The sequence below is a fragment of the Lathamus discolor genome, chromosome Z (genome assembly GCF_037157495.1).
Source record: "Lathamus discolor isolate bLatDis1 chromosome Z, bLatDis1.hap1, whole genome shotgun sequence".
In the NCBI taxonomy this organism is placed as follows: Eukaryota; Metazoa; Chordata; class Aves; order Psittaciformes; family Psittacidae; genus Lathamus; species Lathamus discolor.
The window spans coordinates 2,402,728-2,430,531 of record NC_088909.1 but is presented as its reverse complement, the minus strand read 5'-3'; the positions used below and the strand labels follow the sequence as shown (position 1 = coordinate 2,430,531).

Genomic DNA, 27,804 nt, shown 5'->3' with positions numbered 1-27,804 from the left:
TTCTAGGTACTGTTTTTTGCACGTCTCATACTGCCTAAGCCCCAGGCATTCCACTGTACAGGACTTCTTGAAAATGAGGTTTACCTCACTAAATGTGTTTTGGAGCCTGGAGATCTATGTGATGTGCCAGATTATGTTGAGAAGTAGAGGGGTGCTCTCTCTCTACCTTAATCTTAAGGAAGTAAAGAATTTAACAATGCTAATGGTGACGGTGCAGGAAAATAAATTCAGTGTACCAGGCAAAAACCTTGTGTAACTTCTGACAAGCGCATTTTGATCCTTTTAGCAGGCACTATTACCTTCTGCCAGAAGGTTTTCACCAAACATCTTTTTCAAATACAAGTGGGTTTGTGGGTGTCCCTTCAGGTCTTGGTGGTGTTTTCAGCTTTCTGCTATTTGTACATTTACAACAGCTGCATACTGTTTAAAAAGTGTAATTTGACTCTTCACTGCTGTAAAGAAAATTCTTTGCTTTTTTGTGAGTACATACCTCCTGAGAGCTGCAATGCAAAGACTCTCTAGCCTCTGGATTAGGCATGTTTTCAGACTCCGGGGTGTAGATCTTTAGCAGTGAAGGTCTCATTCTTCTTTCTTGCCAGTAATGCTTGCAGAAGCACAAAGGATCTGAGCATTTTCCATTTCATGACATTAGTTGATGCTTGCAGGGGCTGGGGATGTCTTGAGTGAGTTTATGGGTGTTTGCTGCACTGCTTGTTTCCTGCACCTTTGAGTGAGGGGTAAACCTGTAGATGGAGGGCTCTAGACCTTAGTACTGCAAGTCGGAAGGCATTAACGTCATGCTTAAGTCACACAGATTGTAGTATAATTTTATAAATTTCATTATAAACTTCTGTCTGAGTATCAGTAAATAATAGCTTGGCTTTACCTTTGTTGTGCTTAAACGTAACGGTTGAATCCTCTTGGACTGACTAACTTTTGAAATAAAAGCAGCCAGGTGCTGATGACTTTTAGCCTGACTCGTGCCACTGCAGTCTCTTTAAGCCAAGAGCAGTGGCTTTACCCTGTGTGATCCATTTCACTGGGCTGAAGCCCTGGATGGTGTGTGAGCGCAGGTGTCACAGAGTCCTTGTTGAGGAAGTCAGAGCTTAGAGGTTGAGGCCCTTAGTGCTTGCAAGACCACACAGGGTGACTGCAAGCACAGTGCCCTGAAGAACTGTAGCTGTTAAAATTAGCAACCAGTAACATGCCATGTTCAGTGGCCTCTCTTCTCCTGTGATTAATGGATAGCTTGGCTTTGGGAGGTGGAATGCTACCCCATGTCTCCAGGGGAATGCTTGTCTCTGCAGTAATTATTAAAAAGAACTCTTCAAACTGCCACTGCAGCTCTTGCAAGATTTTAATCAGAGAGTTCAGATTTGGGGTTAATGGCAAATCATTGCTTCGTGGAGGCTTTTTGAGGCTCAAAAGCTGGAAGTATTCCCACAGTTGTTGCTTGCAAGTGTCACATCCAGTTACTGGTTCTCATTTACTGAACATTGTGGTGTAGTTATGGTACAATATGAATGTTGTACTATAAAGATAGTCAGACTTCACATAAGCTTAGAAATAGATTGATTTTGTTCTTGATTAAGTGCAGAGTAGAGGAAAGCTTTGCATTGCCTTCTAGTTTTCTAAAAATGGTGTCTTTTCCTGAAATAATACAGCTGTAGGTTGAAAGTCCTGCATAAGTCCAGTTCCTAGAAACTGGAGAAGTTGTTTGTGTCAAGATATCTAATGGCCAGCTTTTACCGTGTGGTGATCCTTTTGTGATTGCATCCTTATTCATGTGTGCTTTAGGACATATTCTATGTCTCCTTGCTTTGTCTGAAATTTTAATGCAGAAAATGCTTTAGCAATAGTTGACTCTGGCATCTCCAAGGAACTCACATATTCAGTACTCACTTTCTAAAGTAGTTTCTTTTCTCTGTAGAATCTTTTTATTTAGAAACTTGCTCAGCTTTTCAGGATATTGTCCAGACTAAGGCTTCTCACATACTATGTTTTAATTTTCTTTAATAAGACTGTAGTGGATGTCATCCTGCAGCTTTGATGAATTGCTTTGTTCTAATAAAGCTGGATCTAGCAGATAAGACAAAAGTGAGGAGATAACATCAAAGAACATCTGAAAAGCTGCATTGTTTCTATTTAGGAACAAGCCTTTCCTGTTAAATGTGGAGCAGGGCTAGGAAACGAGTGAAACGAGTGAAAAATGATGCTGCATGTCTGAAGGACAGAGTACTTTTTTTAGCATCTGACTGGGTCATATGTTTGTCCCTTGGTTTTGTTGCAGCGTGTGTAGGGACTAATTGGTGGCTAGTGATAAATGCTAGTGTCAGAGCATTTGTTATGAATTTGTAAATAAATTGAATCTGGGCTGCAGCAGTCAGATGCATTAGCAGTCCAGTGACACAGAATTAATTCATTGCTGAGTGTAGAGCAGTATTTATGTATGCCACGTTGCTGGTGATGTTAAATTGTGTATCAAGAGCAAGTGCTAAATTATATATCAAGAACATCCACATCGGGCTGGAAAGAGAAGGAGATATTTGTTGTCATCACAACTCAAATACTAGCTGGCAGTTGACATTGAACTGTGCTGTGGCAGCCCTTTGCAGACCACAGGATTTGAAATTTGCCGATGCAGTGCAAAAACTGTTGGGAGTCTGAACAAAAAAGGTTTGGTGGCAAGCACTTGGAGTAAACCATCCGTTTTTCTCATGTCAGCACTTCAGTATATCACTGGTACAGTAAAGGCTGGGGAATGCACAACTAGCATGTGAATCCTTCTAATACAGATCCTTAATGTGGAAAAGTTACCAAAACTTTTTAAACATGGGGTTAGCTGTATAGCATGGGAGAAAGTCTGTGCAATTTTAAGGCAGTGAGCTTGATTTGTAGTGTATTTATTTCCACAGGTAAGATGCATATTGTATCTCCTCTGCTATTCCAGATTTACTGCAAATGCAGATATATTTTTAGGTACTAGAGATGTCGTTGGTCTTATGATACAGGGTGACAGCAGATCAGGAGCTCACCAGGAAGCAATTATCTCTTATAATACTGTGCTATGTGATTTACCAGTGACGCTGTGAACAGGTTTTACTCCTGGTATTTCCCAGTGGATATGTTAGCAACAGCCTTGAGGACTGGGCAGAGTATGAGCATGTTATATAAAAGTGGGCTGTAGTATTTCTGGGGTTTGATTTTTAGCAGTAAGGGTCCAGCAGCTTTGTTTTGCCTATATCTATGTCAGGCCAGGCAAATGAGGTAGTCTTTCATTTTGAAATAGAATGATGTGTGGTGCAATGGTGATGAGACTAGCAGACTGTGACATCTGAAGTCTGCTGACCAGGATTAGACTGCCTTAAAACAGGACACACTGATCAGAACTCTCAAAACATGTCTGAGATTGCTGTCTTTGTATACAATAACTTCTAGGGTTGGGGTTCTTTCTTTGGCTCCCTGAAGCTTCAAATCCTGCTTTTACTGAAGCAACAGTTAAAGCACAGGAGGTGAGGTGATCCTCCATCATCTTCTCTGTAATCACACAGTGCCTCACTACAGTGAGGGGCATTGGGGAATGGCTGGATATAGCCACAGCAATATGACTTAAGCAGATTTTTTGCTGGTTAGCAGGATGCAGAATTTGCCTCCTTCCAGGCAATTGCTGAAGTTCACATCTGAGTGCTTCTGCTTTCATAACTTTTGACTTGGTGCTGTTTCATGTGTACAGCTGAGGCCCTGTGGTCTGATGGTCTAGATGCCAGAAGGGTCTGGGGATGCCACATAATCCAAAAAATTGACTCACTTGCATAACCTTGGGCAAGTCGCACAACCTTCATTGTGAGCCAAGCCAGAAAATCGCCTGTGCAATGCAAGTTGGGTACTGCTTTGAGTCTAGCCCTTCAGGAGAAACCAAACATGTAACAACAAAAAAACCCACCAAAAACCAAACCAACCAAACAAACAAACAAAAAAATTGTGTCAGTCTTTGTTACTTAATTGTCCCTTTTTTGCACCAGAAAGCTCTACAAGTACATGCTCATATCTTTTTTCCCTTTTTCCCTTCTGGTATCTTTTATTTCTAGAGGATGAGAAACGCAGGAAGAAGGAAAACCAAATGCATATTGAACGTTTACGGGCACTCCTCATCATAACTTTCATAGTGCTGTTGTTTCGATTCATGCTCAGCGAGAACAGAGAAGGGACCAACATTTCCTGGAACTACTTTGTGAATGAGATGCTGGCAAAGGGGGAGGTCCAGAGAATCGAAGTGGTGCCAGAGAGCGATATTGTGGAGGTTTATCTACACCCAGGAGGAACCCCACATGGACAAGTTGTAAGTGACTTTCTGCAATTGGAATGAGTGATCATAGCTTATACTGTTGAAAGGAATTGAATTCATGAATATGTATGTTCTGTAAAACTCTAGCTGGTAAATTTGCACTTCATTAATTTTTCTCCTTCGTTTATTTGAAGTTCAGGGGACTTCTGTTATACCAACCTGGAAATAAGACTTTTAGTTTAAATTGTAAAATTAATTAATAATGATCTGGAAGAAAATCTTACGTATGCCTAAAAAGCTGGAAAAAACCCACAATTTTTTTTCTACTGGCTCAGTCTGGTACATGTGAGAGTGTCTAGAGCACTTTAAGATCTAGTTTCAAAAATGTTCTCCTACCTGGATTTTAGTTTCAAGTGTTCTGTCAAACTCCATCAGACTTCCTTCCTAAATCTTCCAAAATGGAAAGAAAGCTGAGTTGGATCTGCTTACTTCCAGAAGTTACCACTAAGAATAATTACAAACTGGCTTGAGAGATTAAAATACTGTTCTGGGATACATCCCATTTCGTTGGGTGATTTATGATCTATTTGCAAACTGCTAGATGAAATTCATTTCTGACAGACACAGAAACAAGATACAGGAAGTCCAAGTGCAGCGCAAGGCTCCTCCTTTCCAGTATGTCATTTTCTGTTTATTTCTGTATATAGTATAACATTTTGTCTGAGCCCACTTCAGTATAACTGAGTTTATAGAAAGCTGGGTGGAGTTAGTGTTATAAAGTTGTTGCATCTCCTTGTTTCTGGAGAGCTTAGTTCTTGCCTTTTATGCTTTCATGAAGTGCTGAAAATACTAGGTGTTGCCGAGGTCATTTGAAGGCCTAGAGTCAGTGAGCTTGCTCATGAGTTCATTGATTGAGTATCAAAAGGTGTAACATAAGGCTAAATTTTATCTGACTTTTCCATGTTGTGCTTTTCTTCTGCTCACTGCTGTATCCTTATGCTACAACACTGACATGCTGCTTTTATTGCACGTCCCCAGAATGTTACCCTGTTGTACACAATGCGGGTGGCAAACATTGACAAATTTGAAGAGAAGCTGAGAGCTGTGGAGGATGAGCTGAATATTGATGAGAGAGAGAGAATCCCCGTTTCCTACAAACATCCTGGCTTTTATGGAAAGTATGATACAAATTTGTGCTTACTGTCAATCATAGATTGGTGACAACGTCCCTCACTTGGAGAAGAAACTCGCTTTCAACTAAATGTTTTTATATAAACACAGAACTAAAAAGTGGTCTCCATTTGAAGCACTTACCCAGCCTTTCAGAAATAGGCATGTTCTTAGATGTACCTTAATACTTCAAAAGTGAAGGTCCCAAGAAGGTGTCTGGAACTGCAGCATGCAGCAGGCCAAAATATTTCAGATCAGTATCAGCAAGTCTGAGTAAAGTCTGTGTTCTTGCACAGCTGAGCACTTCTTGTCCTCACAATCAATTATTCAGGTGCGGAGTGTGAAAGACACCATGACTCAACAAGTGATGTTACACCCTGGTCGGTGGAGAGTGCTGGTGGTGCAGCAAGCCTTCCCCCTATTCAAATTCTTCAAGGGAGGCCTGTGGTGGCTCTTCAGTCTGTAAAAATAAACACCTAGTTTTGGCCTGCTTCTGCAGCAGCTGTAGATCAGAGGACAGCCTGCACTGTGCTCACTCCAGCTGTGAGCCACATACTGAGCAGAGCAGCTTTGATGCATATAAAATCTCAATGAGAGGAGTTCTTCTGTTAAACTTTCAGCCCTTTTCTGTTACCTGAAACTTGGCTAAAAATAAAAAAGAGCTCAAAGCTTCTAATTCTGAAAAAGCTATAATGAAAAGAGGAGGGAGGATAGAATAGGAAAAGAAGAAAGAATAGGGAAGGAAGGAAGAAAGAAGAACAGAGACTGGAGCACCTCTTCTGCAAGCCTGAGAGTGCCAGAGTTCTTCAGCCTGAAGAAGAGAAGGCTCCTGGGAGACCTTAGAGCAGCTCCAGTGCTTTAAAGGGGCTGCAGGAAACGTGGAGAGGGGCTTTGGACAAGGGCCTGTAGGGACAGGCCAAGGGGAATGGCTTGAACCTGCCCGAGGGGAGACTGAGCTGAGCTCTTAGGCAGAAGCTCTTCCCTGTGAGGGTGCTGAGGCGCTGGCACAGGGTGCCCAGAGAAGCTGTGGCTGCCCCATCCCTGGCAGTGCTCAAGGCCAGGTTGGACACAGGGGCTTGGAGCAAGCTGCTCCAGTGGAAGGGGTCCCTGCCCAGTAATTAGACAAAATCCAGTCCGGGTATCCATTCATACACAAACAAGAAGTTCAGATTTTGGGAAGGTGTCTAGGAGGCATAATTACACACACCGACCATCCCATCTACAGTGGGAAAGCCACTGTGCTCCAAACCGTGTAAGATGACACACTCTGCACGGTGCACAAGAAGGTGATCAGGCCATCTCTCAGGTGTAGCAACACACCTGTAAGCAGTAGTTGCCGGTGTCCTCTGCTTAACTTTTAGGCTAATTGTTTAGGGTTTGGGTTTATATACACACACACATATATAAAAAACCTGTAAAGGTTCCATTTTCTTAGGTCTGTTCATTGCTGCACTGCCTAAATGTCAGGACCTTTAAAATACTGCAGATAGCTATGTTGAGTGATATTAAGCAAGTTGTGAGCAAACACTTCAATTTGTACCTGTCTCGCTTTTGTCCTTTTAGTGATGTCATCTCACTGATAGTGACACTTGTAGCTGTGTCCATGCTGTGGAGTATCTTCCGCCTCATTAGGGTTGCTGGACGGGTAGGAGGATTCAACGCCTTTGTGAGTATCCTGGATCTTGATGTTGGTTTGCAGTCTGTGGGTACTTTTCCTCTTCCCCAGCAAAGTCGATGCAGAATGAGGATTAACTGGTGCCAAGGACTCTCCATTCTTGACACATCTTGCTGTCCCGATCATCTGACTAGCTTGTACGGTAACTGGCCATAGCTGAGGCCCTTTCTTTCCCCAGTGGCAGGAAGGGCTGAGCTCAGTGAATTTGCAGTCCAGTTTGCTCTGCTGTTTTCAAAGCTTACTAATGAGTTGCAGCTGCAGATGGTGTTTTTCACTGGGTCCTGCCAATATGCCTCCCATACAGCCAGAAGTAGGAATTGCTGCTTTCTGCAAAATGAGTTCTCAATTTATAAAATATGTTCAGATTCTGGATTTCATTATGTGTTGGCCTGTTCTGCTCATGCCACATGCCTCACTTGCAACATCAGTCAAATCCTCCTCCTCCCCTCTTCCACCCTTGGCTGGATCAGCTGATAAAACTGTAGAAGTCAGCCTGGGGTGCACCGTCTTTGACTGCAGGGATTTGGGGATGAAAATATAGTGAATTCAGTCCCTTGTTAGATTTCCCACTCAGCCGCATCGGCAGTTCTCTTCTGGCTTTGGGATTCTCTTTACACAAAGGGATACAGCTGCTCAGAGGAATATTTTAAAGAAGTGTTGAGTAATTAGGGCCTTGAGGGCTAGATTCTATCATTGCATACGTGGGGACAGCTAGGCCCCTGCATGTTTAACTCTTCTTTTGAATGAGCTGGTATTTCTGAGGCCTGAGAAACTATGAACTTTCTTCACAAAGAAAAAAAATCCAAAGTAGCGGTTTTCAGTGGAACATAATGAGCGGTTACTAGTACAGCGTTGAACTAAATTCCTGTTTTGACTCTGTGGTGTGACACGCACCAGGAGGCTGAAATGTGGTGTCTGTTAAGATTTGAGAACCTACAGTTCTGTCCTGGGTTGTGTTTCAGGACCAACTAGTGGCAGCATCGGACAAGGGTGCAAAGTGCCTGTTTATATGCATTTACAAGACAGTATTGGTAATTATTTACCACTGAAAATTGTTTACCATCAATACATACTCCTCAAAACTATACCACTCCCATGTATATTAAGGATCAGAGCGTTGAGAAACTGGGGGGAAGATACCAAATAAGGTTTTGGACATTCTGCATGTTTTTAAGAACTATCCCTGCCTGATCTACGTAGAGTTTGAGCTGGATTGTGCTGGGACTATTACTGCAGGTTTATTCTGTCTCATAACAACATGTGGATAAATAAAGTTTGAGTCAGCAGTCTGGCTGTGAAATGTTTCCAAAGCAAAAGTGGGTAAACTAGCAACATGTTGGTGGGCATTTTAGTGTTTTGTTATAGGGGCAGCTTATACCTGTGCTGTCTCTCAAAGTAGAGCAGACAGCCTTTCCAGACTGTTGCCTTATCCAAAGTCAGATTAAGTCCTCAGTACTTGTTTTGCCTTCCACAGAACCAGTTGAAAATGGCTCGTTTCACCATTGTGGATGGGAAGTCAGGAAAAGGGATTGGCTTCAAGGATGTGGCAGGAATGCATGAGGCAAAAATGGAAGTCAAGGAATTTGTGGACTACTTAAAGGTAGGTACAAGTAGAACAATGTAAGTGCTCACTACCCATCTTCTGGGGTAGGTGGCTCTATATTCTTCTCTTCATCCTTCATGAAACAGTTTAAATAAGCCTCTGTTTAAATAATCTGACGGCTTTATGTGTTGCGATCGGCATGACTCAACTATCTGTATTTCCAGTTCCATAACAGGAATGCAGATGTTGCTGCTTCCATTAGCAGCTCAGAGTTGCTCAGGCCAAAAACAGTATCAGGAAGCTCTGGGAGGCTGTATTCTTGTGCAAATGCTCCATGTGAGCTGTGAATCTGACAGAGCTGTGTTGTTCTTGCAGAACCCTGAGCGCTACCTGCAGCTTGGGGCTAAAGTGCCCAAGGGGGCCTTGTTACTTGGACCACCAGGCTGTGGAAAGACGTTGCTGGCTAAGGCAGTGGCTACAGAAGCACAAGTGCCGTTTTTGGCTATGGCAGGCTCCGAGTTTGTGGAGGTTATAGGAGGTAAGCTTTTTGGGAGGAAGGGTGTGGAGGTTACTTGGTCTGTTAGGCAGTCGGAGGGTGCTGGAAGGGCTGGAGTTTTAGCCTATCTTTGCATGCGGAGGATAGGTTTGATACCTTTCCTGAAAATACAAAAGGTACTCAGTGACAGAGCATACTTAATTCTGCAGTATCTAAAATGCATGCCCTCTGAATTGCTAGAGCCTTCTTTCTGACAGTGTGAAGCCATGGTTCTTCACCTGAAAGCATTATCTCTGACTTCCCTGTAACTATTATTAAAGCCATTGACTGTGGCTTCCTTCCTTGTAGGAGAACGCTAATGGATTTTCTGCTTCTCCCTCCTGATGGGGAAAGTATGGCCTTTTTGTGCCACGGGATTTCTGTCTTTCTCCTTTTCTTCCTTCCTCCTAGATCTCTTGAGACCTGACAAGGGTCAGTGTGCAGGAAAATGCTGAATATTTCTGGTTCTGACCTGTGGAAGAAACAGGAGTTCATCTTAGGAGCTGGGAGTGGTGCTCTTCTTGCAGCAGCTATAGGAGTCCCTGCAGTTCTAGGAGTTCCAGGAGGAGCTGTCCTGAAGGACTAAGCAAATAAGTTCTTGCGGCTATTCCTTTGTGCCAGGAGTGTTGAGAGAGGGACTGTCATATACCGATGGCTTGACCAGTGCCAAGTGTCTCACTGGGGGCCAGGAATGCTGCTCTCCAGCTTTGCTAACAATTTTAGCTACAGGGCTTATTTCTTCTTCTCTTTCCCTATAGGTCTTGGAGCTGCCAGAGTCAGGAGCCTCTTCAGAGAAGCCCAGGCTCGAGCACCCTGCATTGTGTACATTGATGAAATTGATGCTGTGGGCAAGAAGCGCTCAACCAATATATCTGGTTTTGCCAATGCTGAGGAAGAGCAGACCTTAAACCAGCTGCTGGTGGAAATGGATGGTCAGTATTTCTGTCTGCCTCTCAGCAGCTGGGCCTTTATCACCTTAGAAATCCAAGCTGTTGGCCCATACATCATCATGCTGCTTCTACTTGCCATGCCTCTTTAGCATTCTTCTACTGAAGTAATGACCATTGCATTAAAACAAACTCATTCCCCTTTTCCCTGGGACAAGGCTAACTTGTACTTGGCAGCCAGTTCAGGGCTAAGCCCAGAACTGCAGCTTGATCATATCCTTGCTAAAAAGCCATCTGTATAATAAGTGATAGCTGGTTTGGACTGCTGCTAGAGAAGAGGTTATGGCCCTGAAAGTCAGAAGGTTTTTTCCAATTTGGACGCCAGGGATGCCTTGGCTGGCCTTGCTCTTGTGTCAGAGGTTATCATATCACTCGCTTGAAGTGGGTCTTTTATCTGTTCTTTCTCTCAGCTGCTTTGCTGAGTACAGATGGAAAGCAGCAGCAACTGCTGTTCAGCACAGGGTTGGTGGATGCTGTGTACGCAGTACTTGGTGCATGCAGACCCAGGCTTTCCTGCAGAACCCTTGGGAATCTTCTTACGCACTGGTCTAAACCATGTACCCCATCTTGGGTCCCTTTTCTGAAGACACTGGAGCATATCTCTCTTCATCTGTCCCTTAGGCAGGACTACTCCAGAGCTGATGGTTACTAAGAAAGTAATTTGGCTCAGGACAGATCTCTTGAGTATGTGCTGTGGCTAAGTTATGGATATAACCCTCTTGAAATCCAGACATTTCTATAGGCTTTTAAGGGTGTGGGGTTAAATACACTACATTTTAAATTTAAATTTTAAAACCCAGGAGCCAACTGGTTTTGTGACTGTCCTGAAGACTGTCAGAACAGAGTGAAGTGTCACGGGCAGAGTGAATTTGCACCAACAGTTACATATAAAATCAACAGCAAATGTGCATTCAAGATATGGCTGACAGAGGGCAGCAACCCCAAAGACTCTTACTGCAGTAAATGGCTTTACCTCAGAGCACTGGAACAGGTTGCCCAGGGGGGTTGTCGAGTCTCCTACACTGGAGATATTCAAGGCCCGCCTGGACAAGTTCCTGTGTGATGTACTGTAGGTTACCCTGCTCTTGCAGGGGGGTTGGACTAGATGATCTTTTTAGGTCCCTTCCAACCCTTGGGATTCTGTGATTCTGTGATTCTGTGAGAGTATGCTTTCCCACTGGCAACTGGAGAAGAATTACTTAGAGTACTTGGGAACCAAAAGAAAATTAATTGGCAGCAAGGGCACTGCTGTCTGTAGAGTAACATTTAGGTCCGGCTGCCCGTTAAATGTTGTTAGATACTTCTTGTATTCCATCTAAGACAGGTAGTGGTTTAAAGCCTGTTAGGGTTTGAAGTTTAGTTGTCCCAGAGGGCCATAAGCAATGTAGTACACCGATTCTCATGTCTTTTGACTTATGTGGTCTGCCTGACTACAGGAACCCTAATCTAAACTGGGAGAGAGAAGCTTTACAAACAAATCCTGGTTTGATGCCACACTTCTGTATGGCTTCTGGCTGCACTAGAATTAGGCGGTTTCTCAGATACTTTCACATGAGTGCCAAAAGGAATGATCCTTTTGCTGTTCTTAGTCATAACTCTGTCAGAGCCTGCAGCACTGACCCAACTTGCAATGTTTCTGTTGCTAAGTCTTATTATTGCAGAGCAGGGCCAGAAACAACTACCTACCTTCCCATAAGGGGGTGTTTTCTTCAGTCTGCTGTTTGGTGGAACAGAGCCACCTTTTCTCTTGGCTGTAACTGTGACACTTGTTGTGTCATCACACTCTTTATATGAAAAATCAAAGGCTCTTCTGCACTAAAAGCATCCCACATTCTCCAGACTTTGTTAAAGAGGTTAAAACTGCTTGCTTTTTCACTGAGCATTTGCAGTATAATGGGGGTGAGCCCTACTGAAGAGGAGCATGTCCCACAGTTCAGCAGCAAGGCTGCCTTCTGGAGGGTGCTCAGGAGTCAACCCTCCCTTTTCAAGGAGAGAAGATGGGACTTGTAAAGTGCTTTCAGGAAATGGTAGGTGTTCCTCCATACTGTGCATAAGATGATCTCTAATTCTGGATCTCTGCCCTTGCTGCAGAAGGAGGAGAAATTGTAAGCAGGAGCACAGCATGGTACAGACAGGGTAGAGCGGTCCTGCTGTAGAGAGACCCTTCAGGCCTCTCTCTGCTTCAGCACAGGTGCCAAGAAGTTTTTGAAGGAGGAATGAGCTTTAAGTAGATCCTAAACAACCAGACAGAAGTCTGGTTATCAGAGGAATGTGCTTGAAACACGCAATGCTGCATAGGTACCAGGAATCACCTTAAATACATATGTGCACTTCCCTGGAACTTTGCACTTGCACAATCTTAGGCAACTAGGCCAAGCACGTAAATATGCTTGGTGTGAGTATAACTGTTTACAGCTGTATCTGTACAGTGGATGTTCTCAACAGAAAAGTCTAGTTAGTAACATACTGAACAGCAATCCTGGCGTGGTGGGTTTTTCTTTTCTCCTGACAGTTGTAGGGTGAGCTGGCAGCAGCTTAACGCTGAATTAAATGGAAGCCCATGTGTCTGTTCAGGAATCTGTAGTCAGTACAATCCACGTCTCTGTACTAAAAATAAAGTGTCTGATTTCCTCTAGTCTGTAGAAATTGGGCATAGTTTCTAGCGTGTCTTCTTGGCAAGTCTCAGTTCAGAAATTAGGGTACAGCACTATGGGAAAGTGTTTTTAGAAGGTAAATGTTATCCTTGACACCTACTTTAATAGTCCCTTGTTTGCTCTGTGATGCCTAGTTTATTCTAAAATTTATGTTGTCTCATTATTTATTCGTGTCTCATACAGATACTAAGTCCCTCATTTTGCTAAGTGCTTTAACAAACACACTAAAAAAACTCCTTGGGCTGTTTACAGTGTCAAATGGGAGACAGCTGGCAAGGACTGTCAGGCTGGTACAAGAAACACCAACTTACTATTGGCTTGTACTCATCAGCAGTGATCTTGGCACATGTTGCTGCGATGTTATCTAACAGAGTGTGCTACCCAAACGAAGGGTGAAGTGCTATGTGCATCATGGCAAAACAGTTTTCAAGGTAACACTGAACAAGGTTTTTTTAGGGGTACTATCCAAGTGCAAGCAGAGGAATGGCAAGTGCTTGTAAAGAGGAAGCCTTGAATGCAGTGTTGAGAGCTCTGTTTTGGCTGTGTTTAGCTGAAATTGATGGCTGAAGTTCTGCAAAGCAGCACTATAGAACTGAGGGAGCTATTAATCTGAAAAAAACCTAACTGTGCACAAAAGTAGATCTGAGTCATCAGCAGTGATTGTTGAATTAATGTGTTCTTCTGAGATTACTCATAGGTAAGGCAGAGGAAGAAAAGGAGGGTCAGAGCTCTATGGAACCTGCTCTGCAGGCTGGAGGAAGGATGAGGACACCCAGAAAAAAGCCATTCTGCTCAGCTGCATGGAATGAATGTGCAATTTGATACTTGGTAATTCTGGTACACAAATTTTTGAGTAATTGTGCTCTTCCTACAAGCGACCTTGGTTTCCTCCACTCTGACAGCTTTCGTTGTGTTCTGGAAGCACCAAGAATCTGCTGGGAGAAGGGGAGGGACTGGAGGGAGCCTGTGTGTACAAAAGCTGTTTCTAAAAACCAGAGTGACGCATGTATTCCCGTCTTTGTCAAAACAGGTGCCTGGTTGAATAGTGAATCTTCCCTCACAAACCGCAAACAAGCGGAAGAGGAATGTGACCCAAATATCTCCTCTGTTTTGAATGCATTTGAGAGAAGCCTGACAGTCTGGGCTGATGTGTGCTTCATAAGTGAAAGTGCAGGAGGAGGTTTTTTTGGTAGCACGTCTTCACCTCAAGTCCTGAGACAAAACCTCTCTGCTGTTCTTGCTGTATGCAAACTTCTCACTCCAAGGCCTCTCTCACAAAGGTGGCTCTCTTTTAATGATACTGTTCACGGATGATGTCCAGAAGGCTTTTGAAAAAATAGCTAGAGAATTACACAGTGCAAAAATGAAGGTGAGATGCCCATCAGAGTAGTGTTCTGTGTCACTGGTGAGCAGAACACTTGCCAGCTCAAGTAGACCCTTTTTTTTTTTTCTCTTCAAGTGGCTTCATTTGTAGGCACTGTAGATACAAAGGCTCTCTTTAGGCTGAATTTACAGAGCTGTTTTTCATTTGTTGATGTGACCCATGTGGTGGATTTTAGCCAAAGAAACAGTCTACATCTTTGCCTGTGAAAGCCAAGTCCTGTGATGTGCCAGGTGATGTTGCATTGGGAACAGTAATATGAATTGGAGACTGCAGTACTAGAGTTCTTGGAACACTCTTTCACACCACTGGGATACAGGCTTGAGAGCAAGTGGGGCAGAAGATGATGTGAGGAGGATGCTCTCAGTGGTTCTGTGTTTTTCTTTCATTTGTTCTAATAGTCAGACCTATTTTAAGAGAGTCTTCCCAGCTGCAAAGCAGATAATGTACTGTACCATCTAATCCTGCCCTGTGAATGAAGCTTGCTATCCCCCAAGTGCCTGCCAGTCTCCCTGCTTATTTATCACACTCCAAAGTGCAGTGTAATACATGCTTGAAGGATGGCTGGCTTTATCCTCTCCAGGAGCTTATTTAGACAGCATCCTGCAGGGAGGAAGAACAGAGGTTTGCTGTAGCACAAGCTGACAGAGCCAGTCCTCTGACTTACCTGTAACCTTAATCTCTCTGCTGAGCTCTTGAACGCTGACACATTTGGCAGCACTTGCGGTGGAGCGGGAGAGAGCTGAAACCCGCCCAGCTTATGTGCATAAAGCTGCCTCTCTGCAGCGTGTGACTTGGCAGCCCGGGAAGCGCATAGGACTAAGGCGTCCTTTCCCTAGGAAGGCTGCTGTGTGCCAGGGCTGTTGAATCTGCTGTAAGCAGGTGACTCATACGCAGGGGCCTGTGAGCACCTGGTGGAATGTCATAAATAAGCAGTGTGGTTCAGTGATTCAGTGTGATCTGTGGCTCCCCACCCAAGCAGCACAACCGCCTGCCCCTTCCTGCCCTCCTCCAGATGCAAGTGCTCTGGCTTCCCCGGGAAGCCCTGTCTGCCTTTGATGCCTCTGTACTCCAGGCTGCTCTCATGCAGCTGCTAAATCCTGGTGTTTCCTCCATCTTTAAGACCTAGAGACAAAACCTTCTCTGACTGTGGTTTGAGTTAGTGTATGCTAATCATCACGGCAGAGCTGTTTGGTTGTATTCTGTATCTGTCTACGTGTCTGTGGTTCAGGTTCTGCAGGGTTGGTCTTTGCAGTGGTCTGCAGTATGCCCAGGTGTCTTTCGAGTGATAAAAGATGAGTGAGAAGGCAAAGATTAGATCGTGCTATAACATGCTCCTTGCAGGGTGGCAAGGCTGTGTCCTCTTTCTGCATTAACCTGAGTTGAAGATCCTGGTGGGCTGCCTGTGACTGAAGGCTAAAAGTAAATTAAATCTGAAAGGGCTTTTCACAGAAATACTTGTGAGGGAAAGGCTGTTTCGTCATTGTTTATACAACCTGGAGCTAAAAGAGCAGCAATTGACATAAGCCAGGGGATGAGAAGGCATATCCTAATTTACCAGAATAGAAAGGTTCTGTTCTGGTTTCTAGTTGGAGCAATTTTCAAACGTGGCAAAAGGAAATGGGAGGAAAAGTTTTAAGCCATGATTTACTAAGTAAATGAAAAGGGAATTTCAGAATATCTGTGATGACCAGAGTGGCCTGTGTGACTTGTGAGGTTCCTTCCTGTCTTGTGCTCCCAGCTGGAGAGAAGGACACTTTATCAGCCTCAGCTGCCCAAAAGGCTGCTGTAAACACCCTCTGGCTTTTTATGTTAAAGATTCATAAAATATTCCCTGCATCCTGCTGTGTGTCATCCCTTCGTATGCCTGAAAAGCAGCATCTGCCATGATGAAAACAGTCAGTTTTGATTTTTGGTTGTTTTTTCTACAGGAATGGGGACCACAGATCATGTCATAGTGCTGGCTTCCACCAACCGTGCTGATGTCTTGGATAATGCTTTGATGAGACCTGGGAGGCTGGACAGGCATATCTTCATTGATCTTCCAACACTCCAGGTACATTCCATCTACTGCTCTGTCCTTACCACGATGCTGATGACTAAGGTTTCCTAGTCCTCAATGGTGATCCATTCATTGGTGGGTCAAAAGCTGAGTTGGGAGAAAGTGGAGCTGGTAAGCTTCTGTTTGCCTTTATTTATGTGTTGTAGATGAAGGACTTGACACTCTTAACACAATTGCTTGTTTCCGTGAAGTACCACTTGCTGGTTTTAAGTGTCTCTGCTCTGGTACCAGCTTTGGTGGTGAATTCTTCCATGAGACTTGCTTTGCTGTGCAGATGCAGAACTATATTGTCTTCTCTCCAGGAAATTGGGAGCCACATAATTGGCAAGTTGGCTTATGTGAGAATGAGAGCTTAAATTGTCATGTGCCTTGAGCACCATTTGTTCTGTAGGTTTATTGTCCTCACCATCCTTGTAAGGCTCCTCATTTTCCTTTAAGCAGCCAGTTAAGTGACTTGTTCCTTCTGAATGCTTTAAATCCATTTGCTAGGAGTCTTCCATGTCTGCTGTGTTGACATTTGTAATAGAGTTTTGGGAGTAGGCTCAGCTGCAGTAAAGATCTGTCTGCTTTGCCAGCACAGGCTCTTCTTCTCCCATCTGTGCTTTACTGCCGTCCTCAAGAGTTTTCAGTTAAAATACCTTAAATGCCTGATAGAATCTGGCACCGGAAGCATGAACTGTGCAGCTGCCCTGAAGGAGGAAGGGGAAAAACCCTGGCAACTGAGACCATTGTTTTAATCAGGATCTCCTGGACCAGCTGCATGAGTCACTCTTTGACTACTTGCCAGCCGTCATCTCACCCCCACCTTTGTCTGGGAAGTGGTCTCTGGTGAAGGAGCTAGTAGATGGGGTTTGCAGTTTGAGTGTGTGAGGAAACAGGTAGAGGCAGTCAGAGCTCCTTCCTGAAAGTGCTTTCATGGTAGAAGAAAAGACAGATCAGAGTGAAAGTTAGGAGGGGAGAGTGGCCCAGAGAGAGAAAGCAGTGACTCGCGGTAAGCCTCTGTACATCTGTTCTGTATTTGGGCCGGGTGTTTACCAGGGCTCCTGGAGCACCACCACACTCTAAGGACAGCCCTGCCATCTGGTGGCAATGTCACCGTGTCCCGGCTGACAGAGGTCTGTTCCTCGCCTGCTCCCTCCGGAGGGGCAGCACTGACGCTGCCACATCGCAAAGGCTTCACTGGGCTCAGTTATTCTGTGCTCTTTACAGGAGAGAAAAGAGATCTTCGAGCAGCACCTGAAGGGCCTCAAACTGATCCAAGATGCCAGCTTCTACTCACAGCACCTTGCGGAACTGACTCCAGGCTTCAGTGGTATGACATGCTGTGTCCCAGTGGGGCTGCTCTGTCTGCTTCTGCACTAGTTCTGCAGTTCAGGCTGGAGCTTCGTGATTGCTTAGTTTTAACTATTTGAGTCTAAAGGGTTTTTTCTTCAAGCCGCCTCTGTCGCTATGGAAATAGTGGGAACCTAACCAGCTCCCTGATGAGCTCTGATGAGCAATTGTTCATGGCTATTTCCAATCTGCTGAAACTTCTGGGACTAGCAGGGTGTGGGGATAGGAAAATACTCTTTTATGATGCCTGGGTTCTCAGTTCCTAAGGGGAGGAACCACTGCTCACGCTCTGAATCCAAGCTGTTGTTGAGGCTGAGATGTTGCACTTCAGGGGGAAAACTCTCAGAGCTGATACGTATTACCAGGAAAGTGATAGGAGGAATGAACAGAATTATTTTGTCAGTCAGAGTAGAAAATGGACAACTCTGCCTGGCTCTTGCACTGAGCCTGTTTCCAGGGTAGGTCCCTGGGAGTTTGAAACAGCACTGTGCAAGGGGCTCCGGAGTTCCTGTTGATTCGGAGTTCCTGGAATACTCTTTCTGGGTTTCCCCTCTAACAGGCCCCAGCATACTGCCTCTTCGTGACTTCTTTCAGCAGCCCCCCGCCACCATCACCCACACACACAAACGCAGAACAGATGTTCTTTCTCTTCCACACAGAGGTTGTGTGGTCGCTGCGTGAACAACAGCCCATGCCAGCCCAGACTGCCCACTGCCCTGTTGCTGAGAGCCAGCCTTGGTTTTAGCCTCTGTATTGATCACTGAACTCTGTCCTCTGTGTGGCAGCGCAGCCATCGTTGCCAAGCAGTTGCATTGTTCAAATACCACATAAACACTGTGGGCTACGTTTGGTCCCAGGGAGCAAAAAAGTGCAGGCTAGTTGACTTGCTTAGGTCCTTCTCCAGATTTGTTCTTGCTTCTTCTGTCCTTTGCAATCTCTGTCATGTAACAAATCCAATGTAATTCTTGTAAACTCTTGTCTCTAGGAGCTGACATAGCAAATATATGTAATGAAGCTGCTCTTCATGCCGCTAGAGAAGGTCACAAATCCATCGATACTTTCAACTTTGAATATGCTGTGGAAAGAGTCATTGCAGGTAAGTGATCCAGGCATCTAATTTCCCTCCAGTCTTACTGCTCTGTGCCATACTTCTTGAGAGAAGGTTCAAGTGAGTGGGTTGCAGCCAAGGAAGACACGTGAGTCCTAACTGTGCTCCGTCCTGTAGTGCTGACCTGAAGGTTTTAGGATTTTAGTCACAGATAATTCTCCAGACAAGACCCTGTATGGATCTGTCTTCTGAATTTGTAGGCAACCTGAACCAGTAGCTCAACGGAGATGGCCAGTAGTAAAACAGTAAAGAGAGGAATTACAATCTGTATGGCTTTTTTGGTTTCAAAAAAGTTGGGGTTTTGTTTGTTTTTTGAAGAAAAGGAGTGAAGTATCTCAGGGTTTTTCTTGCTGCTCTGGACACCTGCTACATAAACATGAATAGCGAATAGGCTACACATCCTCAGCAGCAAGAAATCAGAGATTTTTCTGTTCAGTCTCAAAGCCCAGGCTTTGATGAATTGGCAGAATAAACTGAAAGACAGTAGACTACTGTTCTCCTGAGAACATCCTGTCGGCCTTTCCCTGTTGAGTGTGCTATTGCCAGCAGAGGAACCTCTGGAGATTACCCTGTAGCAGTATATTATAGGGAAGGGAAAAAGAGTTCCCATAACAGTTGACTTCACCTGAGGGATTTGAATCTGGTGGGTTTCAGTGTGAGCTGCCCTGTAGCCAAGCTGTGGTTTTCATAATCAAACACTTAAGTGCTTCCAGGCTGCAGTGTCATTACCAGGGGGTGAGCCTGGGCAAACAGAATGACTGGCATTCTGTGCTTTGTTTAGAGCGTGTGGAACAGGATGTTTGCACTGGGTCAGTTATTTCCTGATCCTGGAATTCAGTCCTGAGTGTTTGCTTTATCAGAAAATGCCTAATCAATTCCTCACTTAAGAGATTTTTGAGAAAATTCTGACAGTTTCACCTGCCTCTTCAAAGCACTCCAAGGGATTTGGTTTGGTAACTGTGGTCACACTTACACAAAGCCCAGACTGTATCCAGCAGCTCCCAGGGGTCAACAGTGAGATGAATGTAGCTGTAACACAGAAGTCCTCATAAGCTGGAGAAAGAGGTGCTTTATTTCTTGTCTGCAGAAGAGAAAGCACCAAACTTCTAGGGCACTTGGATTTTCTTTCCCAGTTTCTTTAGTTTCCCAGACTTGGAAGGTGAGACAAAAAACAAATAAGGCCACAGAGGGTTAATATGGTGGGGCATTGCAGGGCATGGGCTTCAGCAGTTTCGCTGCTGACAAGCTGACATGTTTCCCCAAGGCTCTGTGGTGCGTAGGAGGCCTTACAGTCTTTTTGTTGCAGAATTGGATTCTTTCATGTTATTGGGACCTGGCTATTTTCCGTATACTACGTCTAAAAGACCTCAGACAACCCTTCAGGCTTGTAAATTGAATGTACCCTTGCCATGTAATAGGAATGCTTCTGGATTTCACAATCCAGAGGGCATTTCAGTTGCTATAAAAGCTTTTCTTGAAAGAATGAAGATATTACTGTGCTTTCCATTATAAGCTTCTGGTTTTAATAAATGGTGTGGAATCAAAAGGGAACTTTGCAAGTCCAGAGGCTCTCTCAGCCTTAAAGCTTTGTATTGCTGTAAGGGAGGAGTAAGAACTTCTCTCTGTCGTAGTCCCCATTGTGTTTTTAGTTTGGGAACAGAAAGCAGTCAGTAAGTCATCAGATCTCCTGGGAGTGAGGGAGGAAACCTGCTGAGCGCACAGAGGCTTTTAGGGGTTGTCTTTAGAAGACATAGAAGAGCTGGTTTCTTGGTGGAGTTTGTGTCCTCTGTGTAAGCGCAGCAAAGATGCACCACAGTTGTTTCCTGAGTTGTCTCCTAAATGCAGTAAGTACAGGCCTTTAGGGACCTTTTGTGCCTGGAGATGAAGTTTATGTAGGAAAAGAAATAATCTTTGTAAGCACACGGTGTGTGCTGTTGAGAAGAGCACAGTCCCTCCCTCCTTGGTGGGCTGAAAGAGGAATGATTCCAGAATTTAAGTGTCTGTATGTATATATATGTGTGTATATACATGCAGTATATATATATATATATATATATACGCACACATCTTTCTACAGAAGATGACGTACAGGCACATGCACACACACTGCTGAAGGCAGCGTAAGAGACTGACTGATAAAAATCAAGGCTGTTTCAATTACAGAATCATAGAATAGTTAGGGTTGGAAAGGACCTTAAGATCATCCAGTTCCAACCCCCTGCCATGGGCAGGGACACCTCACACTAAACCAGGTAACCCAAGGCTGTGCCCAACCTGGTCTTGAACACCGCCAGGGATGGAGCATTCACAACTTCCCTGAGAAAATTAATCTGCTATTCTGTCACGATCATGCCTTGTGGAGCACAGTGGTTTCCAGGGTCCCTGAGCAGTAATTTTACAAGATCTGCCACACTAATTTTGCTGTTTCCTTGTTTAATAAAGCTCTTAACTTTGTTTAAAAATTAATGTTAATAGAATGTTGTTTTCCAAGACATGAAGCAAGCTTGGTGTAATGCTGCTCTTGACTCTGCCTGCTCTACCCCCTGCTGCTCCTGGCACTGTTGGAGACATTGGCTTTAAAGTACTGGTACCTTTTTGCATTCAACATGCAGAGGTATAATAAGTGCTTGATACGCAGGGTATTCTGTAGTTAACTTATTTTCTGTATGCTAGAAATTTTACTTCCATTCGGCATTTATGTTTTAATCCTTATTGGACTTACTCTGTGTTGCAGACTACTGGGTTGGAAAATAAACGCTTTCAAAAATCACCTTTTTGGAGGAAGTATTAAGTGAGAGTTATGGCTTAATTTGCTAGTCCTCAGGAGCCTGGGAATAAGCTTATGCGGAGCATGCCATGGGTAATCAGAGATGTTTCCAGGGTCTGGAGAAAGATTTTATTTTTATATATACTCTTGGTCTTTTGCTGATCTGAACACTCCTCATGCACAAGAATCTCATCTGGAGATGAGATTTGGAAATCTGGAACCTTATATATAATGCAACATCTTGTTTCTCTCATGTTCTGCCTGAGGGACAGAAAGACCATACGGCCAAATCAGTATGATACTATAGCTAGTCTCTGTTTTGGGTTTTGTCGGTTTGTTTTTCCTTTTGTTTTTCCAAATGGTAGGGTGACTTGTTGCAGATCTGTCCCTGGGCAGAGATACACTGTGACAGGCTTTTGTCAGAGCTGAGAACAGAACAGAGCTTTGTGTTCTAGAGCTGTGATCTAATCAAATGTTAAATTATTTGCAAATTATTAAGTCTGTTGTAAGGAGGAAAAGGGGGAAAAGTTTCTGCCAGTATTTTCAAGCAGTTCAGGCATGGGTTGCTTTCTGCTGCAGGGGAAGAGAGCACCTCTTCCACAGCATGTAACTGAAGGGCTTTTTACTGCCTCTCCTTATGCAAGAGTGCGGTGTGATTTTTGCTGGTAGTTAGCCCCAGACTGCGCTAGCTTGGGCGCAAGATTATGCCCTGCTGGTTGCACCTATTGCTGGCAATCTCATCAAATCCTCATCTGTGTTCCTATAGGCACTGCTAAAAGAAGTCAGATCCTGTCACCAGAAGAGAGGAAGGTTGTGGCGTTCCATGAATCAGGCCATGCACTGGTTGGCTGGCTGCTGGAGCACACCGAAGCTGTGATGAAGGTAACTACACTACCAGCTCTTGTGTAAAGAAGCCCGTCACTGGGTGTGAAGATAAGTCCTTTGGGCTTCTCCTCTCTGAGATTTGCTGATTGCTTTCTAGTATTTGTGTTGAATTCTGCTGCTGGCCTCCTTGAGCTTGGAGCTGTGAATACTGCAGCAAAATAAAGGGTTAAGATAGGGTAATTTAGGTTGAAAAAGACCTTCTCTGCAGGGAAAGGCCTGCCTTTGGCACCCCAGGGTATATTCTTTCCCATGCACATCTCCTCTTCAAAAAGCCTTGACACTGAGAGGACATGGGGGAGTGGAAACGACAAGGGAGACAGCTCCTTGGCTCCCCACCAGCAGCAAATTAATTCTGAATGACCTATTGTATGAGCTGAACTGTTGTTAATTCTCCTCTTTTAATGCACATGGGAAATAGCTCTTACTTTTCTGAAGGCATCCTGTCTTTCTCCAGGTAATCTCAGTGATTCTGGAACAGTGAAGTGAGTTATTTGGCTTATACTCTCCAAAGCAACTACTAAATCTCAGGATTTCCCTGGCTTGCTATTGAGGATGATTTCCTTTCCATTTCTTGAGCAGAAAGTGGCAGTAAGCTTATGTCTGAAGCTGTGAGGCAGAGCCTTCACTACAGGAATGGTAACATACTGCAGTCCTTGGCGATATCTCTGTAGGCCAGCCTGCCTCATAGCTTTCCACAGATTTTAATGGGAATGCAGACCTCTTCCTGTTCACTTTCTGCTGCTGTAGCTGGGAACTCTTTTGCTCTCTGAACATTGTTGCTCTGTGTTGCAGGTTTCCATAGCCCCTCGAACAAACGCTGCTCTGGGATTCGCTCAGATCCTTCCAAGAGAGCAGTACCTCTTCACAAAGGAACAGCTGATGGAGAGGATGTGTATGGCACTGGGAGGGAGAGTGTCCGAGGCCATCACCTTCAACAAAGTCACTACAGGTGAGGAGCCAGACCTGGCACAGACCCTGGAGATTGTACTAAGACATCCTGAACTTGTGCTTGCTCTGTCCAAGGGTGAGTTGAGCAAGAGATGAAGGTTACCCACACCAAGAAGAAATGTCAGATTGCATGATTTGATCTTGGGCTTGCATTTGTGAGCATGAACATCTCTTGTTGTTGGTTGCCACTGTGTTGTCTTAGACTTGTCCCAAAGCCTAAGGCCACAGATGTAATTACCCAGTGAGACCCTCAACTCATGGGAGGGCCTAGAGCTTTCTGTGCCATGTTTCCAGCGTTATATTCAAATGGGGTAGCAGCGACAGGTAGGCACTCCACATAAGCTAGTTTCCAGTAGATTCACTCAGTCACGCATGGGTCTTGCCGTACATGTAGAAAGGTCTATCAGCAGCTGGAGTGTTCATGTCCACGGGCTCCTGTGGGTCCTCTGGTTTCTTGACTAGCAGAATGCATGTTTGTGGGGGATATGCTTCTCTTGCACTCAGTTCAGAGCTGGCAGGCACTGTGTCTGTCTCTCTTGCCCAGGAGCACAGGATGATCTGAAGAAAGTGACCAAGATAGCCTACTCCATGGTGAAGCAGTACGGAATGGTGCCCAGCATTGGGCAGGTCTCCTTCCCAGACCTGGACAGTGCACCTGGAATTGGTCGGCGCCCTTTCAGCCAGGGACTTCAGCAGATGATGGACCATGTAAGGCCACCCTTGGTTACACATTCCTGGGTTTGTTCTTCACTTCTCCAGCTCGGTGAAAAAAAACAACTGACTTGTACCCAAACAGTTCATGTTTTTCTGTTAGCCATTGGGGAGTGAATTTCTAGTGAGTTTGTTTCCCTGGGATTTGTGCTGAGCTGCATCTTTTGCTACCAGAAAGCCTCCTTAATTACAGTGCATTTCCCACCATCTGGGACTCTACTGGGGAGCTGTGCTAGTGCAGGAGTTCACTGTTCCTTATCCTGAGTATTTCTGTCTGCTTTTCACGTGGTTTGTCTGTATTTTCTGTTAATGGGAACCACTTTCTGCCTGTCTCAGTCTGCAGATTCTGTCCCTCAATTATCTATGTTGTGTTTGTTGCACTCCAAATGTCTCTTTCCTTTTTACTGTCTTCTAGGAAGCAAAAGTCCTGGTGGCTCAGGCTTACAGGCGCACAGAAAAGCTCTTACTGGAGAACAGGGACAAGCTACAAATAGTAAGTTGAAGGGGAGGGAGGGGAAGGGTGGTTTGGGGTTTTTCACCTGTTATGTCTTTGCCTTGCTACTTTCTGTGCTCCCAAGCTCAGCTGTTGCAGTGTCTCTGTGGTCCTACAAAGTCTTGTAGAGGGAATGCTGGGGCTCATGGTGTGAACAAGCAAGTACTGCACACTCCCCAGATCAGGAGCAGGTGCAGGGAGGAATGTGTGCTCTTCCAACAGTAAGTAGTCTGCCTCCAGACACCAGCTGGTATTTGCAGGATAGAGGAGTAGGAGTGCTCTGTGGAAGTGATCACTGCTGGAATCTGTCCCCCTCACCTGCACTTCTCTGCTAGCCTCTTTGCAGTGTAATTTCCTGTAGAGCAGACTGACTGTTCTTGTGAAGCCCGCAAATGCATGAACAGCTCATCCTTCCAGGTCCTGTAGGTGCACAGGAATCGAGTGGGCAGTTTCTGGCTTTGATGAAAAGAATATAAGACCCCGTCACCTTGGCTGACTGGTGTTGGTTCATGCTTTCTGGGAACTCCAAGCAGTTTTCACCTGCCAGCTACTTGATGCCTGGTATAACAAGGAATCCTTATTGCAGAGGTATCCTCTGTGTCCTGACAGTCCCTTCACCAGTCACCTTGGCATGTCCCCACCAGCTCAGCAGGAGCTCTGTACCCATTGCTCTGGGCTGAGCCGCACTTGGGTTGCAGCACCCTGTGTATCTACTTGATCTTTCCTTCAGAAGTCTGGCCCATAACATCCAAAATAACCAGCAGTCAACTCAGCGTTGCATGTTTTGCAAATAAAGCAATTATTTTATTTAAATCTTCTTTTTAAACAAACAAAACAATGACAACAGCAAAAACCCCTTCAGCTACACAACTGCAGACCTTCTGTGAGTAGTAAGGTAGCCAGAGCAGGCTTGCTTAGGCACCCTGCTGTTGGCCATATCTCAGCCCTGTCCACAGGACAGTGCCCAGAGAGCACTCTGAAGGCAAGCCCTGTTAGAGGGGTCTCTTCTCTGCAGGCTTCCTCTGTTCTGTTGCTTTCATTTAACAGCAGTCAGATGTTTGCTAGAGGCTCATCACAGAAAAACTTTTTAAGTTAAGCCAAAGTATCTACAGGGTGAACATTTCAGTTGCCAGGCCAGTGTATCGCATCTTGTCAGCAGAGTTGAGCAGTTCCACCTTTGACAGCCACCTGCTGCTCAAGTGCAGCCCTTCTGCTAGCAGAGGGGCCAGAACATTCAGCTTTGCTGGAGAGGAACTTCTGATGACCTTCAGCCCACGCCTGCAGGAACAGACAGCTCTTTGTTGTTACTGTGTGTACATTGGAGGGGAGTGGGTCTGACCGTGGTCTCATGTGCTTGCTACTTTGCATCTTAGGCAGGTCCCTGGGTGCAGTGACAGTGGCAGGAAGGGCTTGTCTTCAGTTATTCCTAGAGTTCTGACTTGAGAAATCATTCCCTAGAGCTTGTTTTATTGCCTTCAGTCATGCTCTGTATTCCTGGACAGATACGCTTTCATGAAAGGTGGAGAACTAAGGTGGCTTCTGCAGGCTCTGTGGTCCCACCATCTGTGCCGTGGTAGTCAGAGTCCAGATATTGAGATCTTTGTTGAGCTGGCAGGGAGAGATCAGATCAGTTCAGAGACTGTTTTCAAACCCCTGTGCCTCATTATATCTTGTTTACTCTTTCTAGCTGTCTAATGCCCTCCTGGAGAAAGAAGTGATAAATTATGATGACATTGAAGCTTTAATTGGGCCTCCACCCTACGGGCCAAAGAAAATGATAGCTCCTCAGAGCTGGCTTCAAGCAGAGAGAGACAAGCAAGAGACAAGAGATGAAGAAATGCCCCAGCAGCCACCCAACCATGAGGAGGAGGAGGAACCACGTCTGAGACCAGTATGAAGCCCACTCCTGATGTGGAATGTGAGGACTTGAGAGGCTTATTTTAGACACAGACCCTTTCCCTTTTCCAGAATTAAAGATACTGAATAGGGAATCTCTGTGCTGCTGTTAACCAAAAAATTGGCTATGTTGGCTCTTTTAATGAGGTTTTTACTGCAGGAAGGAGAGCTCCTTAGAACTTTGAAATTGATTCTCAGCAGGGTAGTAGTGATTAGGAGTCGGGTAAGTCTAATCCACTGGAAAGATTTCTTGTACACAGCAGTGATGTACATGGTCTTAAGGGTGAAAAAGATCCTGTGGAGTCTTTATAAGCCACCTCTAGCTGTGCTGTGACGCATGGCAGGAGTGCAGGGCTGTCCCTTCAGTGCCAGGACAGTCATATACTGAAACCCCTGCACAGCTGAGGGGGTGCAGTTGTTATGTGACTCTGCTGTCACCTTTGATCATCGCTGCTGCTGAACATAAAATAGAAGCTGAAAAACAGGCTTCGCTAGAATAAACTGTCTATAATGTGCTGCTGCGCTTATAGAATATGTCAAGATGATGATACGTGTTTTGGCACATACAAAGCTTATTACAACTACAGAGTTGCACAGGACGAGGGGTTTCTTTTCCCTGGCCAGTAACTCGTATTCAGTTTTCATCGTATGTGTCTTGCAAGCAGAGATTGAGGAAAACCTATGTGCAGAGCCCAGTGTAACCCTACAGTGTGATGTTAGAAGCTAGCATGGCAGAGAGTGGCTCTGCGTTACACAATCTGGCTCAGAGCAGGAGAGGTGCTCTCGGGAACACAAACAAAACCATGGCTGTTTGTTGGGAAGCTGCAGTAAAAGGCTTGCAGTTCCCCTGGCTCTATTCTTGTGGCTCTTGCAAAGCACATCAGCAGAAGCATTAAAACTGTTCTTGCTGCCTGGTGGGCTCTGGTTGGGTTAATTTTTTAGGAAGGATTGTTGCCTTGAGGATTTTCTGTGACCTGAAAGACTGCGGCGCAGTCTAGCAGCTTTCAGCCCCCAGTTCACTGAGGGCCTGGAGCAGAGCCTCTTGTTTCCCTGGATGACAGGAGGGTGTTCTTCAAGGTGTCCTCTTCCCTGCCCCATCATGGAGCCATCTGCCACCACCAACACTTGAGTCCTGCCTCTGGACCCCCTGCTGGTGGAGGTCCTTTCGTTTGGCTTCCTACACTTGGGATGTTGCTGCCTGTATGTTTTAATTCCAAACCTATTTGTTCTTTCACAAGTTCATCCTTTGAATTTGCTTTTTCATCAGCAGATGAAACTTCAATTGGTGTTTGATATTTTTGTGAGGGCTTTTTAAGTCACGGCCGTGTTTTGGGCTCTTCAATAAACACTTTGACAAGTGGATTCACCTGCATGGAGCTGAGGGGTGATGGCTGTAGTGGTGCAACATTGGG

General features: G+C 44.9%; 1 protein-coding gene across 1 annotated transcript in view; it reads left to right on the top strand.

Annotated features, from left to right (window-relative positions):
- The window catches only part of SPG7 (SPG7 matrix AAA peptidase subunit, paraplegin), a 31,634-nt gene extending 3,880 nt beyond the window's left edge, over positions 1-27,754 (top strand). Inside the window, exons 4-17 of the mRNA XM_065663546.1 lie at positions 4,089-4,339; positions 5,324-5,463; positions 7,019-7,121; positions 8,605-8,730; positions 9,049-9,211; positions 9,967-10,140; positions 16,122-16,246; positions 17,462-17,564; positions 18,570-18,680; positions 22,226-22,341; positions 23,137-23,293; positions 23,837-24,000; positions 24,419-24,496; positions 26,184-27,754. Coding sequence (XP_065519618.1) covers positions 4,089-4,339; positions 5,324-5,463; positions 7,019-7,121; positions 8,605-8,730; positions 9,049-9,211; positions 9,967-10,140; positions 16,122-16,246; positions 17,462-17,564; positions 18,570-18,680; positions 22,226-22,341; positions 23,137-23,293; positions 23,837-24,000; positions 24,419-24,496; positions 26,184-26,393 — 2,021 coding nt within the window. The 3' untranslated portion in view covers positions 26,394-27,754. The remainder of the gene's footprint in view (positions 1-4,088; positions 4,340-5,323; positions 5,464-7,018; positions 7,122-8,604; positions 8,731-9,048; positions 9,212-9,966; positions 10,141-16,121; positions 16,247-17,461; positions 17,565-18,569; positions 18,681-22,225; positions 22,342-23,136; positions 23,294-23,836; positions 24,001-24,418; positions 24,497-26,183) is intronic.
- Positions 27,755-27,804: the final 50 nt, after the last annotated feature.